This window comes from Dermacentor albipictus, chromosome 1 (assembly GCF_038994185.2).
Source record: "Dermacentor albipictus isolate Rhodes 1998 colony chromosome 1, USDA_Dalb.pri_finalv2, whole genome shotgun sequence".
NCBI lineage: Eukaryota > Metazoa > Arthropoda > Arachnida > Ixodida > Ixodidae > Dermacentor > Dermacentor albipictus.
In genome coordinates this window covers 173,424,044-173,445,866 of record NC_091821.1, presented here as the reverse complement: position 1 = coordinate 173,445,866, position 21,823 = coordinate 173,424,044, and the positions used below count along the sequence as shown (strand labels likewise).

Below are 21,823 nucleotides of genomic sequence, written 5' to 3'. Positions count from 1 at the left end.
GCTACTTTCTATCGAAGGTCGTTGATGATCTGCTCCGCTCCTGCTCTACAGAACATCGGATTGCTACCGCGTACCACCCTCAAACGAACGGCCTCACCGAGCGACTCAACCGCACACTCACTGAAATGCTCGCCATGTACGTTTCCAACGATCACCGCGACTGGGACGTCGCTTTACCATACGTCACTTTCGCATACAACTCGTCCCGTCACGACACTGCCGGATTTTCACCATTTTTCCTTTTGTACGGCCGCGACCCCACCTTGCCTTTTGACACGTTGCTACCTTCCGCAGTACAGTCACCCAGCACTGCTTACGCTCGCGATGCTATTGACTTAGCCGCCCAGGCCCGAGATGTCGCCCGTCATCGCCTCACAGTCTCGCAAGCTTCTCAAAAGCGACGCTACGACCTTCGGCACCGAGACCACCATTTTTCACCTGGTTCCCTTGTCCTTCTCTGGACGCCTTCACGTCGTGTCGGCTTGTCGGAAAAATTACTGTCCCGTTTTTCTGGTCCGTACCAGATCTTACGCCAACTGTCCGACGTGACCTACGAGATCGCCCCACTCGGTCAGCCTTCCGTGCCTCCCAACTTAACCAGTGATGTTGTTCACGTCACCAGGCTCAAGCCCTATGTCCCCCCAATAAGTGAGGCTGTTTAACTTGCACCGGGACGGAGCTCCCCCACCGGGCGGGTGATGTTACGGTGAAGTGAAGGAAGACGTTGAATTGGACTAGAGAAAGACGAAGTCTGGCGGTTGCCTGAACGCCATTTCCATCATTTGTAAATATAAGTTATTTTACACTCGTGGGCCTGCTTTCTTCCCGCAACAATATGTATAGCATACGTTCAGGTGAAACACTGATTTCTTGACTTGTATTCTCCTATATATGTCTTTATTTTTCCTCGTTGTTGTAAGCACGCAAGTACCATATGCGCTATAAGTTCTAGCTTCTGTTGCCGAGTCAGAAGCATGTTAAGTATGATGGCCCTGTACGTATTGCAATTGCATGCATGCACAGGGTAACTAAAACTGTAAACCGCGTTTTTACTGATTCATTCACCTGCCGTACTTGCAACGGCATTTGTCTAACCCTTAGCACGATCACTTCATTGTCTCCATATATATTACCTTGGCTGCTCGTATATCGTGTACCAGTACTCATCTGCTGCTGTTGATTGTATTGACATCTAGTATCGGCACTCTCAAAATGTCTGCGGCATAGTTACGCTTCGGGGCCTCCAAGTTAATGTTGCAAACAAAGGTGATTTCTGGTGAACTCTTCCCGAGCAGCACAGGAAGCGGCCATTACGGTGGCCCCATGTACACCGATTCCACTTGCTCTGCTTCTTGGATTAAGCCCTGTCTCCTCCTGCTTGACTTTCTATTTCCCTTTCACCCTCATCCAGTGCAGAGCGTAGCCGACCGCGCTAGTCAAACTCCCTCCCTCCCTCCCTCTGGCTAATGCCTCTCATAAAGCGGAGAAGATGTGAAGACAAAAATGCAGCCTTTGCCAAAAGTTTTGAAGCTATTTTACCTGTGACCAGATCTTTCGTTTGGCTGCATGCCGGGGCTGCGCCAGGCAGATCGTTCATTGGTGCGAAGCACTGGCCCGAGACTCAAGGGTGATGGGACTCGTCAACCTCCTAAACTTTGGAGCGCCAGGCTCGCAGAGTGACGAGACTCGTCAACCTCTTAAACTTTGGAGTGCCAGACTCGCTATACATAGAAGACTCCGACGACAGGGCCTGACGACAGATCGTGTCACTCGAGGAGCGGCCTCTTATACTATTGAAGATGGTTGTATGTGCGCGAACAGCTGAAGTTTTCCCCCGATTGAATGCGACTGTTTGGTTCGTTTGAGCCTTCAGGTTCATTGCGTTTGCACCATCAATGGGTTCATCGCGTACGTTCCGAAAAGTTTGCTAGACAGAAGTTTATCTACAAAGAAGCACACAAATAAATTTGGTAATTGAGTTAAATAGCCAGAAATTTTTTTAACCTCTACATCATGTAGGACAGCAGTCAATACAGAAATCGAAACTTTATAACAAACAGCAGCCTCCCTCTCGCCCATTTTGGAGAGGTGGAGGAGGCGGGCGAAAGTGACAGCTCGCGACAGAACAAAGAACATTCGCTCGAAGGCGATCAAGCCTCAAAGAAATGCAGTAACATAAGTCTCGCTAGGAAAGAGCTTCATTGGTTCCTAGAAAGCATCGATACATTAGGAGCTGCACGCTCGTTCGACGGCCTCTGCTACCCTTGTTGAACTATAAGAACAAAGGACTGAAGCGAAGAAGAAGAAAAAAAAACACTGGCAGAGGTATGGCGCAGAACGCGAGCCGGTGAGCGATTTCTTTCGTGCGGTCAGAAATCCCTCGCGCGACTCGCGGTCACAGCCGCGACCACTGGACCCAGCGCGCATGCGGGTCCCGCGGCTGTGAGGCCACCGTAAACGGAACAGAAAAGAGAGAGCGGACGCTCACGGTCTCGGAGACGCGCAGCAGTCCGGGAATGCTGCAGCAGTCTTCATTCTTGACGCTGATCCTGGTCACGGTGCGCGTGTGCGACATGTCGGCGGATGACGGCTTGACTCAGTTTAAACGAGTGGGGACAGTTCTTTCTTCTTCGATCTACGCGAACCGAGCGGTGGAATCGTTCCGGCGAATGGGGATCAACGATGCACGAGCGTCCCGACAACGAGAACGTTCGAAACGAACGGCGAACAAAACACACTGCGCCCACTTCCGCAAGCAGGTCCGGTATGGAGCGCGCGAGGCGCGAGGAGGCCAAGCGGCAACGCCTCGCCCGGTGCCCGCGTGTGGCGCACTTGAGAGCGGTGCATACTTGCCCCCCTCCCGCCATCACTTCCCCTCTCTGGCTGCGGGCATTTCGCAACAGGGCAGCCATTCAAGGGATGAGTATGCGCTTTTTGCTTTCCCACCCGCGGGAGGGCCCCCATCCCGCCGTATACGGCGCAAGAAGGTCAAACTTCATGCGTGCATGCAGCTTGCGAAACTCGACGCTATGTCGCCTCCTCACCCCGCCAACAGCGAGGGCGGAATGAGCTACGCTTATTGTTTCTGCTTCACAGAATAAGAGCGCGCCTCGGCAGCTTTCGCTTTCGTTGTTTGCATGGGAGGCCTGACAGCGCCTGGACATCTGCGGCGCACCTGGCGCCGCCAACGACGACGCAGCGGCCAGCTTCGACTCGGGCCCGCGCAAAGTGGCCCAGCTTGAGCGGCGCCAAGCGACTGCGCTCAGCAACGGGCCAGCAAGGAGGGATTATTGCGCGAACGGAACGGACCGCCTCTATGATGGCATCCGCACACGTCACCGAAATGCTTCTTGCAGTAGGCGAATAACCGCCGTCTATAGAGAGCGCGAGACACCGCGGGTCAGGAAGAAATCCCCGAAGTCAATCGCGCAGATCGTCCGACATTGTAAGCTACTGGCCTACGCCTTGATAGCGTACACGTCACCTAATGTTTCTGCACGTGCACGAACGATATGCAAGAGGCGGACAGCACAGACGTCTCATATTTGCGCAGTCTAGAAACCACTGGTCTCTTCCATGTAGAGGAGATTTAGCCACATGAAGTGTTTTCAATCCCATACAGAACAGGTGAAAGGCATGGTTTGTAACGATAAAACTGAGGAGTGAGGGATAACAATGTTGACTATAATGGTGATCAATACTTACGGTTTACATACATTACGGTTTACATACATGCTTCAGCGCGCTCAAGTCCCAGGTGAGACCTGTACTACGTACATAGAGGCGATCCTGAAGTTTTGCAAAACGGTCAATCCTCGAATGTCCGAAGAGGACAAAGTTGGGCACCCTCTCAAAGGCATAGCCGAGGATGCTTACAATTATTTAATCGGAAAGGAGAGTCTCGCCTCGGTAGCCGACCTCACCAAGCATTGCCGCACATTTGAGGCCTTGAAGCTGCGCCGTATCACGCCAAAGTTCGGCAGGTTAGCGAATGTCACAACGGTGGCAAGCGTTGACGAAAACGACAACTACAATTTTCAATTTGACCTTGCGGCAACTATAAGGCAAATTGTCCGCGAAGAACTTGAACGACACACCAAAGGGGCGGATGTTGAACAGCTTGGTTACGCTTCCAACCAACCTCAAGAACATGCATCTGCTGTGTCCGCATTGTCTGTCATGCCAGGCGTTGCAGACTGTCGAGTCGATCAGCTGCGACAGCACCGACGTACCTTTCCCAATGACATGACGCACGATCACCGAACTCATCGAGCTACCACCACGAATCGGAATTCGGAAGATCGCGTTTATTATTCGCAGCGTCCCAGGGTTGACCCCGAGGCTTACAACGTCGGTCGCGCATAGCCTGTGTGTTACAGCTGTGGCGCCTCAGGACACATTGCTCGTTTTTGTCGCCGGCGCCGACAGACAAGTTATGGCCCACCACCAACTTGGCCTAATTTTGAACGTGACAGTTATGACGACCGTTGGCCGACAGACCCTGATAGTGCAAACACCACAGGCGCGCCACCCCGGAATACCTTCCGTCAATATAGTAGAATGTGTGGCTCGCCAGCTTCAGACCGCAGCCTGACGCCCCCAACCAGTCGCCAACGCCGTTCACCGTCACCACGTCGACGTGCTACGCCACCACCGCCGTCGGGAAACTAGCCGGCGCGGCCGATGGAGGTAAGATCGCCGGACAGTCTGCGTCTCTGCGAAATACTCCTCTGCCTATTATGATGGTGGAGAACAAAGTGCGTGTGTTAATTGATAGTATACCTGCAACAACATTAGTGGATACTGGTGCTACCGTTTCCGTCATGAGTGTGACTTTCAAAGAGAGGCTGGGTCAGAAAATTATGTTCCCGTGGAATGATGGTGTGACGTTTCGTGGTGTCAGTGGAGAGTGCCTAGTTACCCTTGGTACTTGTGTTGCAAGTGTTTTATTCGGAGGAGAAAATCTTAAAGCAGAATTTCTCGTACTACCGCGCTGCACTCATGATGTGATTCTCGGGATTGACTTTCTTCAGGGTTGTAGTGTATCCGTTAACTGTGGCACAGGCGAAATTACTTTGAATAGCGCGCTTCTCGCCACCCTTTCCGACACATCCTTACCAGAGAAAAACTATTGTGTTGTTTCGAACGATTTGCTGCTACCGCCTTGGTCGCTGTCACGTATCCCTGTCAGTTTCGCTGCTGCCGACCTTTCATCGTTTGACGCGCAAGTCCAGCCACTTATGTCGAGTTGCGCAAAGAAAGACGTACTTGTACCACGCTCTCTCGTGACAGTAGTGAATGGCGCCTCAAATTTGTGGGCTTTCAGTTGTTCTTGCGTCCCTGCTGTTCTCCCGCGTGATATCACGCTCGCTGAATTTGACGAGATTACTTACAGCTCCATTACAGTTCTAAGCGAGGAGTAGTAGTCTCATACTAGCAATCCCCACCGAAGCATTTCTGAAGAGCAGATCCTACGGATGATCAACAAGGCGCTGCCCTCACATGAGCGCCACGCTCTCGCACAAGTTTTGTGGGCACATCTTTCTGTGTTCCATTTCACACAAGGCGACAAGCAGGCTTCACTCCCGCGTTCTCGTGCTCGCCACAGAATTGACACCGGATCTGCGCACCCCATTCTACAAAAGCCTTACGGCGCTTCTTCAACATAGAGAGGACAGTTATTGTTGAACAGGTGAAAGACATGCTGTGGAAAACTGTTGTTCAAGAGTCCTCTAGTCCGTGGGCAGCACCAGTAATCTTAGTAAAGAAGAAGGATGGATCGTGGCGGTTTTGCGTTGATTACAGGAAACTGAATGCGCTCACCAAAAAGGATGTGTATCCGCTTCCTAGAATTGATGATGTCATCGATTGTCTACATTCCGCTGCCTACTTTTCATCACTGGATTTGCGATCAGGGTATTGGCAGATACCCATGCACCCAGACGATAAGGAGAAAACAGCCTTCGTGACACCAGACGGTCTTTATGAATTTAACGTTATGCCGTTCGGCCTTTCTAACGCGCCAGCAACATTCGAACGATTCATGGATACTATCCTCCGAGGACTTAAATGGGAAATTTGTTTGTGCTACCTTGACGATGTGGTGATTTTTGGCAGCACATTGAGTGAGTTTTGTGGGCACATCTTTCTGTGTTCCATTTCACACAAGGCGACAAGCAGGCTTCACTCCCGCGTTCTCGTGCTCGCCACAGAATTGACACCGGATCTGCGCACCCCATTCTACAAAAGCCTTACGGCGCTTCTTCAACATAGAGAGGACAGTTATTGTTGAACAGGTGAAAGACAGCCGTCTCAGTCTTGTTCTGGATTGTGTCAAACAAGCCGGCTTAATCCTAAATTCCAAGAAATGTCGTTTCGGGGAAACCGAGACGTTAGTACTTGGGCATCTGGTCGACAAAAACGGTGTGAGGCCAGATCCACGGAAGATTGAGGCAGTCAGCTCCTTCGAAGCACCGAAGTCAGTGCGGGAGTTGAGGAGTTTCTTGGGCCTGTGCTCGTATTTTCGTCGCTTCGTTCTAGGATTCGCCGACGTGGTGTACCCCCTAGCATGCCTTCTCCAAAAAGCCGGCCCTTTCAACTGGACATCGGCTTGCGACGACGCGTTCCGCCAGCTAAAATTTCTACTAACCTCAGGGCCCATATTGCGTCACTTCGATGCATCCTCACCTACGGAAGTGCACGCTGATGCCAGTGGCATCGGCATCGGTGCCGTACTAGTGCAACGTCATCAAGGAGCTGAACACGTTGTGGCTTATGCTAGTCGCTCTTTGACTAAGGCGGAACGCAATTACACTGTGACCAAGCAAGAATGCTTGGCAGCTCTTTTCGCTGTCCACAAATTTCGGCCTCATATCTACGGACGCCCGTTCACTATCGTTACTGACTACCACGCGGTGTGCTGGTTGGTGAATCTCCATGATCCGAGTGGACGACTGGCACGTTGGGCTCTTCGAGTGCAGCAGTACCACTTCATTATTTCCTACAAGTCTGGGCGTCGCCACGCAGATGCGGACTGTCTCTCCCGCCTTCCTCTGACGGCGACGGAGTGCGACGAAGACAATTTTGATGACTGTTTTGCTCCCATTTCTTCTACATTCCCAGACTCGATGACTTTCATCAAAGTAGAGCAGGAAAATGATATTAGTTTGGAACCACTATTGGTAGCCGCATCGCGTCCTGAAGCCACCGGTCGATATTGTGTCCGTGACGGCCTGCTTTACAAGACCAATTATTCGGCTAAAAGCGCACGCTTCCTTCTGGTGGTGCCGCAGAGTCTGCGAGTGAACATACTGAGAGCCATGCACGACGATGTGACCTCTGGCCATCTAGGATTCATCAGAACTTTGAACCGGACACAGGAGCGTTTTTACTGACCCAGAATGCGGGACACAGTCAAGCACTACGTCGCCAGTTTGCGAACAATGTCAACGCTACAAGCGCCCTACGACCGCTCCGCCAGGTCTTCTCCACCCTCTGCCGCCGCCTCACCTGTCATTTGAACAAGTGGGTATCGATCTTCTGGGCCCATTTCCCCGATCCTCTAACGACAACCGATGGGTGATCGTATGTGTCGACCATCTGACCCGTTACGCGGAAACGACGGCCGTACCATCTCCAACAGCTGCGTCCGTTGCAACGTTTTTGCTTCAATTCATTATTCTTCGACATGGTCCCTCCCTTGTCATCATTAGCGATCGCGGTCGTCAGTTCGTTGCGGACGCCGTAGAAGAACTGTTTCGTCTCTGCAGTTCGCAGTTCCGTCATTCAACGTCTTATCACCCTCAGACAAATGGGCTTGTAGTACGTACGAACAGAACTCTAACTAACATGCAGGCCATGTATACGTATCTTCCGATCACAGAGACTGGGATGATGTACTCCCCTTCATCACCCATGCTTATAATACTGCAAAGCATGAGACGACCGATTACAGTCCTTTTTATCTCCTTTACGCACGTCCACCGCTAAACTTCATTGACACTGTACTACCGTTTGACTTTCACAGCGAGTACTCTGTTGCCAAGGCGCTTTGTCTTGCCGAAGAAGCCCGGCGTATCGCTCGTCTTCGTACTGTGGCATCGCAACACCGATCGAAAGAGCGGTATGACAGCCGACACCAGTCTGTCTCGTACACTAAAGGAGACTTTGTGTGGTTGTGGACTCCTGAAGGTAAACGTGGATTATGCCAAAAGTTTTTACCCCAGTACACGGGCCCATTCGTCCTTGTAGATCGCTTGAGTGACTTGACGTACGTAGTGGCACCCTTGACGTCCGCTGGTCGTCGGTCTAGCCGGACCCAGTTAGAACGTGTTGCTCGTCTTAAGCGGTTTCACCCTACAGTTTCCGAGTGATTTGGACTTGCCCAGCGGGCTTCGTCTGGCAACCGGGGATTGCTACGGCTTGTGCCGGGCGAGGAGAAGAGGAGGAAGACGTTAGCTGGCGCAGCCTCGGGACGCCATCTTTACTTCACCATGAACCCCGTCCCTTAAATAAAGCTGGTTCAACATTAACCGTAACAATATTATTTATCACTACTTTGCGCGCAAAGTGTCTTCGTATTGCGATTTCACCCGTTGGAGGCCGTTAGTGTAGAATGTACTCAAATTACTGCTCCTGCAATTTCATTTGGCTGATTTACGTCGTACAGCCCTTACAAAAACTCGACACAGATTGAAATCGAACTCATCACAGAGTTTCAAATAACATACGGTGGGCAGTTTGCCATGAAAAATCAATAAATGAACTTGGCACAGATTCAGTCAAATCAAAGCTCACTATTTTGAGCGAAGACAAAAACGTATAAATTAAAATAAGATGGGAACCTTTGTAAGCGGAAAGGGTGTCGTAGTACCAAAAGGCCATCCGATGCCCATGCTCTAAACACTCGTCGATTTATAATAAGGAAACGTTCTTGCGTCATGTCGAAGTATATTCAGCCTGCTCAGAAGCTCAGAGTACTTATCTCGCCTATTTATTTATTTATTTATTTATTTATTTATTTATTTATTTATTTATTTATTTATTTATTTATTGTTGATTTTCATATTTTTCAGAGCATCTGCAGGACAAGGGCTTCCTTCTTTGCATAGAACGGATGTAATATAGTCAAGCAACCTACGAACGTTCGCCTGGTTAGGTGTCATAAAGAAGAGTAATCACTACACTCACCGATTAAGGCCAAGGGGGAGGGGTGCGGAAGAAAGCCTGACCCTTCGAAACCATTGCGACTTCGTCACAGTGAGCCCGACTAGAGTCAGAGATGGCACATCGGCCGTGACGAGATTGCTACACTCTAAGAAAAAAAGGACTAAAAGGGGTAGGGAGGTTAGTCCTTTTGGGGACTAACTGATTTGCCACAACCATTAGTCCTTTTGGGGACGAACTGACACGGGATGAACTGTTACTCCTCATGCGCTTACTCCTTGGGGGACTAACAGTTGCCCCTGCCCGATGGTCCTCAAGGGAGTAACGGTAATTCGTTCCGATGCTCCGCAAAGGTGGAATTAATTAAATTAGGCATTTATACCCTAATAAAAAAAATTAATGAGCTGAAAAGAAAAATGTGCCCGAAAGCAGGATTCGAACTCACGTCCTCTCACTCACAAGTCAGGTACTCTAACCACTTCACCACGCCGCTTTTTTTTTTCTTTCTTTCATGGTATTTATTATAGTTGCATTCAACTAGACGTTCACCAGTTCTGCATAGTCAGAGAATGGAGGGCACAATGAAAGTCACACAGAAGAGGCAGCGTTCATACTGTGAGTAGAAACGTTCGTGTCACTTTAGAAGGGTGGCAAGGATAAGCACCTCACCAAAATAGGGTACCAGTCCGGCTGCACACCGAGTCCATCATACACCTGCTTTAGGTGTAGCGTCATTTGGATGAAATTTGCCCTTGTAGGTACAACCGTTCCGGCGTTGCGGTCCATCATTCGCGTTTTCCACAAACTGTGCATTCCCATGACAAAAAACATATCGAAAGGTGCACTATTATCAGAGGTTGGCAGCAGGTATCGCACAGTATGAGCGTTAATCTCAAAGTCTTTCTTTAAAGTCCGTTGGAGGACATCCCAAAAAAGGATGGCGTCGGTGCAGCTAATAAAACAATGTTCAATTGTCTCTGGTACATCACAAAGGCGACAGTTAACAGAAGAGACAAAGATACCCTTTTTTTGTAGCCATGCTTTAACCGGTATGGTTTCACTATGAACTTTATAAAAGAATGTTTTGCAGCAAGGGGATAAATACATTTTGCGAACTCGCTTTAGCACATCGTGGCCTGGCAATTTAATGTATATTGATCGGTAAAGTGGAGGCGGGAATAGCATGGATAGTAAGTCTTTGTACAACGTTTTGCGCGACACAGAATACAAGTATTCAGTGGAAAACCGAACTGTCAGGAAACGAACCGCCAAGTAAACTTCTTGCATGAACCCCCACAAGCATAAGCGCGAAGAAAAACTTGAAGAAACAACTAAATCAGGTAACGCATTAACAAGTGTGACTTGCATGTATGAACGAATTACAGGATGGGAAGTATCGCGAAAAAAGAAGAAACGAGACACTATCTGCCGCACATAAAGGTGTACTAAGCCCAGCCCACCTTCGCTAACAGGCCTAAAAATGTTGTCTCGCCTCATGGGCTCAAAAGTTGAAGACCATACGAAGGTCGCAAAGATACGGTGAAAGCGTTGGATGTATAGCCTAGCACAATGGATAACTTGCAATACATAGAAAATTTTTGTTGCCAAGAACTTATTGCAGGCTTCGGCTTTCCCAAAAATAGAAAGTCGTTGTGGAACGAATGTCTGGGCGTAACTTTGCAGTACCGAAACCCGTTCTTTCCAATAGTGTGCGCTTAATTTATATGCGTCTAGCGGCACGCCAAGATACTTTGGCGGGACATCAGTCCACTTAACGCCTGCAAACTGTTCTGGTGTATAGCACCATGAGCCAAACCATAAGCCTAAACTTTTTGAGGAGTTCATTCGCGCTCCTGATACACTGCCAAATTCTTCTATTTTCGATACTACTTTTTCAACACTGGACTTATCCGTGCAGAAGAAGGCTAGATCGTCTGCGTAAGCTAAGACTTTAACTTCATTACCCAGTATATTGAAGCCATGGATGTTACTCGACTGAATTACGCTTAAGCATAGCGGTTCCAGGTAAAGGGCGAATAGTAGTGGGGACATCGGGCATCCTTGTTTTACTGATGAGCAAATAGAAATGGGTTCGGAGAGTTGGCCATTAATAATTAAACGAGTAGTACAACAGGTGTAGCAAAGCCTAACGCCTTTAAGCACAATGGAGCCAACATTGACATGCTCCAAAAGAGAAAATAAATAGGAGTGGCTCACACGATCAAAAGCTTTAGCAAGGTCTACCTGGAGCATTGCAAGCTGCTCAGTGGAACCATAACAGTATTGAAGAAGGGTACGGGCGATATGTATGTTGGTTTGAATTGATCGGCCCCTGATTCCACACGTCTGATGGGAACCAATTAGAATTGACATCGCAAATTGCAATCTATTAGATAGAACTTTCGCAAAAATTTTGTAATCCACGTTTGACAATGTGATTGGTCGATAGCCTTCAACAGAACGCAGTTTCTCTTTATCTGAACTTTTGGGAATTAAAACTGTGTGGGTTTTGCAAAAAGACTGCGGAAGGGCGCCAACTTCTAAACTTGTAATAAAAATATCCAATAATATGGGGCTGATAATTGATTTGAAAGCTTTGTAAAATTCACTTGAAAGTCCATCGGGGCCGGGTGTTTTCGACAGAGGCAGCTGATCAATAGCTAGCTCAATTTCTTGAATCGTAAGGCTACCACTGATGACTGCACAGTCATCATCCTGTAATGGTTTTACAAGAGATACAAAACTCTCTAAAACTTTTGCATCGTGATCATTCGGAGGGGCACTAAACAACATAGTGTAGAAAATTTCGAACTGAGAAATGATGTCATTAGTATTTGTTAAAAGACTACCCTCGGAGTATATTTCCGGAATTACTCTGGAAATACCGTGACGTCGCTCGTCAAGTAAAGCTTGACGTGTTGGTTGCTCAGATTGCAGAGCGCGCATGTTTCGAGATCGAATTCGCGCACCTCTGTAACGCAGTGCGTCATACTTTTGTAACTCACATTTAATGTTTTCTATGTCAACAATGTAAGTGCCTGGCATTTCGCATTCAATCTCATAAAGGCTACATAGGCTCTTAAGAAGCGTTTTTTCTTCATACTTTCTATAGAATGATTTAACCGATCCAATTTCTATAGCCACTGTACGAACCTCTTGTTTAAAGAGTTCCCAAGCAGCAAATAATGGCAAGTCACTAGACAGAGAATTGGTTAGAGCCATGCGCACGCGATTAATACATTCCTGATCATTTAGGAGCTCAGAGTTAAGCTTCCAGAGTGCCCACTGTGGTCGGAAATTAGTTACAAATTTTTCACCAATGTTTGCAATAACCATACAATGATCAGAGAATGAAACGGGGATAGTAATGCAGGATAGTCCTCGAGAGAGGAGTGATGAATAAACATAAATCCGATCAAGGCGGGCGTAGGAATGACCTTGAATTCTTGTATAAGAGCGAGCTCCCTGTCCCGACACTCCTATATCAACGAGCCCTGCATTTTCTATTATGTTAGACAAAACTTCACCACTCCTGTCCCGCTGAGTGTTATGGCCGCTTCGATCGTTCGGATCGCATACACAATTGAAATCTCCCATTAAAACAATGCAGCGATCACAGTCCAATAGACTAGACACAGTATCAAATAAAAGAGCTCGTTTTGCAGCGTCATTAAATGCATAGACGTTGACTATGCGCCATGGCACACCCTGCAACACAAAATCACAACATATATATCGACCTTCAGTGTCGACATGATAACTAAAAGCTGAATAAAGTAGGCTCTTTTTCAGAAATAGGAAACAGCCCGCGGATAAACCAAGAGCGTGTGAAACGCAAACATTATACTCAGACAGAAAAGGTCGCAAAGCCCTTTCTGTCTCGTCGTCACTCTCAATCTTCGTCTCCTGCACGGCGACGAAGTCGAGGCGCTTCCTAGACAAAAGCCGGCGAAGCTGCGCCTGTTTCTGCAAAGACCTAAGGCCTCGTACGTTCAAGGTTGCGAATTGAAGTTGCTGGGACAGGGCCATGGTGACTACCAAGTATTTGGACCTAATGATCTATGTGATCGGTCCTAGAGGGCAACGGTGAGGCTCCCTCCGAAACCCCACCAGGCCTTCTGGACCGTGATCGTCGGCACTTTCCTGAGTGTTTCGATGTTTTGCGGCGACGTGCTTTTCTTGTGGTACTGGTCGTCTCGCTGTCTGTGCTTGATTCCGATCTGTTGGTCGCACGGCGCTTCGGAACTGAAGTATCCGCGTTACTTCGGCTGTCCTCTGCCGGCTCAGTGCACGTGTCGAGTTGCTTGGGTGCATCAGATGAGTCATTTCCGGCTCCCTCATTCGCTTGCTGGGCAGCAGCTGGCTCCGTGGTAGCGGGTGCTCCTTTGGGTTGTTGCTTCGGTTGGTCATCTTTCTCTTCGCTACTTTCTTTATTCACGGGCAGTTGGCATTGTTGGCAGTTGGCAGTGGGCAGTTGGCATTCACGGGCGATGGCATTGTGACTGTCTTCAACAGGCAGAGGGGCCTTAGTGGCACAGCGGGTCTCCGCGGAAGAGGGAACGTCTCCCGTCGCGTCAAGAACCTCCGTAATGTCCATTATGTGTTCTTGCAAGCTTTCATCCGGAGGCTTTGTTCTGTGTCGTAACTTATCGGCGTATGTTACGACACATTCTTCAGCTGTGTGACCAAAGCGCCGGCAGGTTTCACAACGTGGGGTTCTGCAGTTTCGACGAATGTGCCCCACCTTGTTACAGCGCAGACAAAGTGGGGGCCGGCCTGGAATTAATACGAGACTCTGCACTCCACAAACAGGTAGTAGATGTGGAACGTCCCCCACGCTCACTCCATCGGCAAGAGTCAACACCACGTCCCGATTTAGCGTACGCATTTGTTCCATCTCCGATACTCTCCAGCTTTCTGCTGAAATAGACTTGACTTTCCCGTAAGCCTGGAGCGCATCTCGAATGTAGTCGTCTTCCAAACGCTCAGGAAGCCACAAAAGCTTCATTTTAACTTCCGTGGGCTCAGGATCAATGACGACACAGCGTCTACCTTTTACGGATAATTCCCCGCATGCGACTAGCTTTGATTTTGTCATCCCTGATTTGCACGTCACCATCCACACGTGCGACATCTGAAATTGTCCGATGGAACTTATTTCCTTCAGGTCAATAACGGTCCGAAGGGCGTCTCTGAAGTCTTGGGCTCGGTACGGTCGACCACTTAAGTCAGCATGCAGGAAAACGGAGTCCACAACCAGCTTACCGGTAGGAAGACGGGGTAACACAACACGGTAGTCATTGCTGCTGGCTGAAGCCTGAGTAGCACCTCGGCCAGGGGCCGATAAATCCTTTGAAGCGGAGAACATGAGAAAAGCGACCGTTCGGAACGCCGTCTTCTTCTTTCTCCTTCTTTCTTCTTTCTTCTTTCTCTTTCTTTCTTTCTTTCTTCTTTCTTTCACCACGCCGCTTGATTGACAAGACGGCATATTTAGACAAGGTTAAGCATGGGAACGCAAGTGCGGCAATATAAAAGTGACTCCGTATTTTGTGCAAGCTATGCAGTGAGAGTCTAACGTTGAGTGTACTTGCAACCATAAGCGACTGCGAAAAGAAATCAGCCCGAGTATTCTTAAGGTGATTTAAACTGAGGCACTAGGCCATATATACGTGTAGCGAGCTCAAACGGGTAACCGAAGACGACAGAGAAGGGCAATTTCTCTGTCGCTTAGCGTGTGCCGTTTGAGCTACACATCGCTTCAGTTCGCAACCTCCTTGGAACGGAAGGAACTTAGGTACTGTTGACCAAGAAAATCTAGCCGTCTATCAATGACTTGCGCGTTTAATGTGTATCGCTCACTTATGGGGTGCGCACGAAAGGCATGCCTCTTCACATCATTCCAGTATTAAGTTTCACGTAATTTTCTCACGCAGAGGCAAGGTGCTGCTTTGCATGTAGTTCAATAGACAATGCACGAACTTCGAACCATTCACAATTTATGGACAATACCGTTCTCGCCGCATCGCTCCATGACACGGACGAAAACAGCGAAGTGCCTGGGGAGTAACTGTTGCCGTTCGTCCTCCCATTGCTCTCTTTCCGAGCAGGGACTAAACACTTACTCTCCAAAATTTGCACACGGCACGCACATTCATGCAGTTAGTCCTTTGAGGGACGAAAGCGCCCTTTTTAGGACTAACGGCGCAGTTACTCCCGTTTTCCCCGGGATTTTTCTTAGAGTGTAGCGGTCTGCGTCCGTTCTGCATGGTCAACCTGGTCAAAGTCTTTGGCGTCACCAGATGTCACAAATGACTCGAAAGCAGAAAACGGATTGTCAGTTTTTTCTCTCTCTCTTTTCTTACGACAGTAGCGTCTTCCTAGCTAGTGCAGTGAGTGCGTTAACAAAAAGGCACGTTCAGGCTGAGCTTTGAATGTTCGTTCTTTTTCTTTTTCACATCATATCAACGTTGTTTATGTCTTCCATAAACTTTTTACCGATATAGACATTATTATAATTCCCCCGAAATCAACGTTAGCGCTAGGCCCCAAATAAAAAAAAAATTACCAGTTAAAGAAATGGTTAAGAACCTGAGAAGACAAAAAAAAAATATGTGCACGCGTTGTCGCGTATTCATCAGCGTCCATGGGTTATTGATATTCCCGCAAACTTTCCCTTCGCAAAAGTTAGTTTTCAGGCCTTAATTTTCACAATGCAACCACGAATTCGGCAGTCGTGAAACGCCAGAAATCGCGGTTTCGCCGACCGCCATATGGGAAACTCATACCGCTAGAAAAAAAGAAAATACGAGGACACCTAAGCACATCTTACGAGTTTCGCATTCACAACTTCACAATTGGACATTTATGTCCAACTGAACGCCGCTGAGCGGTCCTTCGAGTAATGAACTCCTCGCGGACAAGCGAGCGCGTTGAGACGCTTGGCCGATGCCTCCTAGATGCACAAAGCCAGTGCACTTCGATTCGTGACGTCGCGCTACCTTGCCCGGCTGCCATGAAATGTAATGAGGACGCCCCCGAGCAAGCTATAGCCGCGGTGATTTTGACGTCACCGTTTTCGTCACGCCGGGTTTGGCAGTGCAAATTTCGGTCCAAGCAGCACGACATCAGCAGTGTGCACAGGCCTGCTATCTGGGTGGCGCTGGTTTAGCCCAGTGGGTAAGGCACTCGGCTTCTGAGCGTGGGGTCGTAGGTTTGGAACCCGCTACCACCTTTGTTTTTCTTTTCAAATTTCTTCTTTCTTTTTTTTTAACATTCATTTCTTCATAGCGATTACCAAGGCGCAATTAGAACACAGGCGAGAGCATGCACGGACAAGGAACGCGCGGATAATACAGGTTTCGGAAAGCGAGATCAAGGGTGTCACAACAATACTCTCTCCCATCACGCTACACCTGGCGCGCCAGCGCCCTACAAGGTGTTCCCCTTCTCCTGCTCTGCTCTGTCGTGGCGCGCACGTGACGTTGCGTCGCAGCCAATGGGAATTTAGGTGCCGTTTCCCTGCTACAAACGCCGGCCTTTTCGCTCAATGGGCTATTTGATGTTTTCGCATCAAAAAATGAAACCCCTACCCGTTCCCACAGCAATGAGCGGGCGAGTGCGTCCGCTTGCGCTCAAAAGCAACGTACAGGTTACCCTCGCGTAAGAAGTTCTTGTTCGTTGCCCTAAATCTCGACCCGCGAGCGTTGGCCTTTCAGACTGAAGCCTTTCATCGACGAAGTGAAAGGCAGAGCTAAAATTAGGAAAAGGCGTCCCGACGTCGCTTTCACGGCGCGACATCGCCCAGCAACTCGCCGCCGTATCCGCCGCGAAGACCCCGTGGCAACAATCGCAGCAGCGGCCTTATCGACCGCGATGCCCTTCTTCCCTAAAGGGAAGCGCGATTCCAGGGCGTCGGCCCGTCCCAGCGAGCAACAGCAGCCGTCCGCGCTCGCCGCGCGACGAAGCCGGCGATTCGCCCAAGAAGGGCGCGGCCATCGCAATCTCGCGCGCGCGGCCACACCTGCTGTCAGCCCCGTTCCGGGACGATGTGCGTGTTTACTTTTGTGTTGCGTGTGTTTTCGCGCTTCGAAGGGGCCCGCTGCCGTTGCGTGTTGCGCGGCGCTTCTGCCTCCCTTGACCTTTCGCTCCGCTCTCAAGGACAGTGGCACGCACGTCGCGTGACGCTTCCATCGCGGAACGAAGTGATGACGACGAGCGAAGCGTCATCGCGGCCGGTGGGAAGGCCGATAGGATGCGGCCGCGTGCGGCTTCTATCGCAAAGACCAACCTGCCGTGCGCTCGCTGGTGTCCGGCACTTCATTGAGGCCGTGAGCTACAATCGTGCCGTTACAGGTTGTCGGCGCGTGTGTTCCCCGTAAATGCCATCGCGGTAACATTTCGAGTGAGCACGCAGATTTTCACCTTCTCTCGCATCACAGCGCCCCCCCCCCCCCGTATAGAAGCTACACCGCACATATTTTCATGTATTGGTTATTTTTGCTAACACCAAAGGTCGCGTCAACCGACGTAACCATTGTGTGTACCGTGTATGGTTACTGTGCTCCACAACATGTCTGCGCAGTCAGCGAAGGTATCCGTTACACTTAGCTTGCATGTCACGTCGCCTTACGGACACAGCTTCTCGCCGCGCTGGTCCTCCAACATGGCGGCTAGGATAACGTCACTGCAAGCCGTCTATAAGGCAATTAACGCGCATTCACGATCATCGCTCAAATCTCAAAAGCGCACCAAACGTATTGTGTTTATGCTTACTTTCTCATTATGCACTTTGCAGCCGAAGACCACAGCAGCGCTTAGTTCTAGTCTTGCAGAGTTACCGGGGGTCAGCGTCCTCATTTATCTCTCTTTGGCGAAAACTCGGGTGAAAATTTAAATATAATTTTCTACGTTTATTTTCGTGACCAAATTTCGGTGCTTGCGTTTACTTTTTGTCGTCCTGACAATCGAAAACTCTGACTTACTTTCAGTGCGCTTCCCGTTCCCATCTAACTTCTTGTGGCTATAAATTCAATGAGCGCACGCGGATGCTTGGCTCGCTTCCTGGAAAGTCGTAGCACTTGCGCTCTTCTGACCAACGAAGGACCGCGCCCTTCTGGCTGCACTGAGTTGCGGGGACCTCTCCTTACGCCCTTTTCGGCTTATATCTTATCCCCTGTTTATTACAAAAGAAGCTGCTTATTCAGTTGTCAAGTATGAAAACACGCATGAGGGTCAGCTCGCACTAGTGAGTCACAAGAGGAGAAGACCGAAGCGGGTTTCACAGTGCGCTCGTAACGTACGGTCGAATTACTATGCGTCACTTTTCCAGCCACCGCGTACACGTACGTCACAGAACAGGTCACGCAACGTATCACCAAGAAAACAAGTCGAATATGCCTGCCACGGATATTTTCCTCCGTTTAGTCAACCACGTGAATGGGTCGCAAGAGTGGAGAAAAATGCGCATATGACAACGCTCCTTCCCTCTGTCTTTCCCACCTAATCATTTATTTTTTTCGTTTCAAAGTTCTATTAACAATACGCGACATGTCTGCACAGCGCAAAAGACTAGAACAGAAGAAAAGGCACAACACAGACGCTGACTTGAACTAAACTTTATTTGCGAAACCGCCAGAACTAAATACGTTAGATATGTGCAAAATGTAACAAAAACTTTTGCATGATGTCACACATCTCATGATCCCCTACCGCATCACAGCCAAATACTTGATTTCGTTTTTGGTGAGGTCAATAGGCGACATGCTGATGCAGAGGTCACCCAGCCGCTGTATCTTTTTAGCCTGTATGATTTCACGGGTAAGCTGTCCTCGGTATTAGGAGATTACGACGTTCTTCTTTTCTTTTCTTTTTTCAAATTCAAGCACCCAAGGGAAGGTAATGACAAGATCACCTTGAACGGCTGTCTGACCATTGTGAAAATGCTTTTTTTAATTTCTCATTTAAACATCTAGCTGCCCGTTTGGCCAACGTAATTATGTCCTTAAGTCAGCGGAATCAAGTAAATTCCACCCAGTGTGCATGCTCCAAAACGCCTCCCATGGGTATAGTGTTGCAAATATTTCGTCGCGTGGCGTGAGCATTCACACGCCTGCAGAGCATTGATAATTTTTCCGGAGCAGAAACAACAACTTTAACATATAGGGCGCTATAACGTAAAACTATTCCAAACTTTCCTATTCCACTTCTGCAATCAGGCTTCCACGATTGGTCAAAAACTTTTCTGACCCCCCCCCCCCCACTTCGCCTCTCTGTCACACGACGTCACGAAAACCGCGATACCTCCCCATCTGATATGACGCGTACACACTGATTATGCATGATTGGACTGAACAAAAGAAAAGTAGTTATTTCAGATTCGACGCCTTTTCGCCGTTAGACCTCGGCTATTGGTCAAAAGTTTTAGGGCTGCACCCACTTCACCTGCCTGTCACGCGACGTCCCAAAACCGCGAAAACTAACCCTGTCATTGTGACATGTACGCGTTAAACATGCATTAATAGGCCGAACAAAACTGAATTTTCTTCTGAATAGCCGCAGGCTGCCCCGTTCCGAAAGGAATAGAAGATGGCTGCCGCCGATCGCTCAGACACTGGCTACTCGCACCTGCTGAATAGCATGGGTTTATTTGCGTATAATAAAACTTCCTGCGTGGCCGTGCAACGTTTTCGAGCACTTTCGGCATGTTTACGCCTTTGTTCTGCCAACTCGTCTTCGCTGAGGATCCGTTTTAGTGTCATTCTTGAGCTTCCGTTGCATGCCGCCGCGATTTTCGACCAGCCACCACAAGCCAAATCAGGGAAAGCGGACCAATCGCTGACGCCGGCACCACCTCTTTCATCCGTTTATCAATTTTTAGTGCAGTGGCTCGGCCCCATCGAATCCATCTCCACTTGAGCGTGCTCCTCACCTCTTGTCAGCCAATTAGATAAGATAAGCCGCTCAGTGTAGGCAATGTTATTCGTTTTTCAAGCAACCAAAAGTGACCTCCTATCAACGAGGAGAGCGTTTGATTGGTCTGTTCAGACGACCCTGCAGGTGACCGCCCGATGCTTGCGTCGGCGGTTACGCAAATTTGACGTCAGGATAATTGAATAAAAGTATATTGGAATAGTTTTACGTTATAGGGCCCCTAGTTTATTGCCTATCTTCTTCAAGCTGCGCGACATCTTGTGCAAATATACGGTAGCCCCGTGACTCGCTTGTTGTCTCTGGCAGCGCAGTCTGCTGGTGCCTCGTCTCCAAGCTTGATTTTCTTTAATATCTTTTCTGCTACTGAAACTAACAGAAGCTTGGGGTTACCTAGCACATGTCAGATGCGAGGCCTGCGTAATGAGACTGTGCGCTAAAGAATGGAAGCAAGCCTTATTTAGGGCATTTGTGAAGCAAACATTTACAATGCCCCGTTTAACCAGCTTGGAATGGGCCGACAGATAAAGACAAAAGTGGCCTGTTCCCGCGGGGCTCATACATCCAGCACATGTGACCTCTAGAGGTACTAAGTCGGAAATCTAAAAACGTTAACGAGGCGTCCGCCGGTATAGTTCATGCGTCTGGATAAGTGGCGACAAACACTGGTTGAATTGGCAAGGTACATCTGAAATAGCAGGCTCAAAATCTTGACCTTCACAAGCAAGAAGTAACAAAAAGCCATCCACAAACCGGAAAACATTTACAACCACTGTGCTATCAAGGCAGCTACCAAGAAGTCGGTCATGGTAAGCAAGAAAAATGTCACCCCATTTCCCGCTGTGATGCGATAGGGGTTTATGATACGTGTGACATCATGCAAAAGTGTGCATTACTTCTTGCACATGTTTAACGTATTTAGTTCTGGCGGTTTCGCAAATAAAGCTTAGTTGTAGTCAGCGCCAGTGTTGTGTCCTTTCTTCTTTTCCCAGTCTTTTGCGCTGTGTAGACATGTCGATATGGAATGACGAACTCGTCCAAGCTTCCACTTTATCAAACACGCGGCTGCCCGGTACGTGTACAAGTTCAACAACGCGTAAAATAGATATACAGTAATTCTGTAAAACCCAAAAGTAACCAAGGAAGCCACGATATATACTGGCACTCCTCCAGTGCCGGCCGTTTCAATTCATTGCAATATTACCCGCCACTGCGGCTCAGTGGCCGTGGAGTTCTGCTGCTGCCAGCACGAGGTCGCGCGTTCGATTCCCGGTCGCGATGGCCGAAATTAGATAGGAGCGGAATAGGAGCGAGGATAGATAGATAGGAGGATAGATAGGAGCGGAGGCGCCAGAAACTAATCTGGTTTCACCCCAACTATACGGCGTTTCTCATAGTCCGCAAGTTCATTTCGGAGCGCTAAACCTTATCGTTTTTTTTGTTATGTTTTGTTTTAATTTAGTTCGTCTCAATATTCCATTTCCCGCTTCTGTTGCGCCAGAACGTCTGCTCTTTTTTCACGGACGGCAAAAACCATCACTAACAGAGTTTTTTAGTGCGGCGGCGTAAAGCATACTAACGAGCCATTTACCGAGAAAAGCAATCGAGAGAAGAGAGAGAGATCTGTGTGGTCAAGCCTGACTGACCGTGCATAGTGGATGTTGCACGAGCTAGATTGATCCGCACTATGCAAAGGACTTGCAAACGACGAGAGAAGTGAAAACACGACGGA

At 48.8% G+C, this 21,823-nt stretch overlaps 2 protein-coding genes across 3 annotated transcripts in view; both read right to left on the bottom strand.

Moving 5' to 3' along the window:
• Window positions 1-21,823, bottom strand: part of LOC139052442 (protein singles bar-like) — a 53,329-nt gene that overhangs the window by 22,997 nt on the left and 8,509 nt on the right. The window contains exon 1 of one of the 2 annotated variants that reach the window (XM_070529549.1): window positions 2,489-2,814. The exons of the other annotated variant lie outside the window; for it this stretch is intronic. Within the exon in view, the coding sequence (XP_070385650.1) occupies window positions 2,489-2,575 (87 nt within the window). The 5' untranslated portion in view covers window positions 2,576-2,814. Of the gene's footprint in view, window positions 1-2,488; window positions 2,815-21,823 lie in introns of those variants that run through there. 2 annotated transcript variants of the gene reach the window in all.
• On the bottom strand, window positions 9,679-14,559 carry LOC135919352 (uncharacterized). The gene has a single exon (XM_065453115.2). The coding sequence runs from the start codon at window positions 14,531-14,533 to the stop codon at window positions 13,217-13,219; it is 1,317 nt and encodes a 438-aa protein (XP_065309187.2). The 5' UTR covers window positions 14,534-14,559; the 3' UTR covers window positions 9,679-13,216.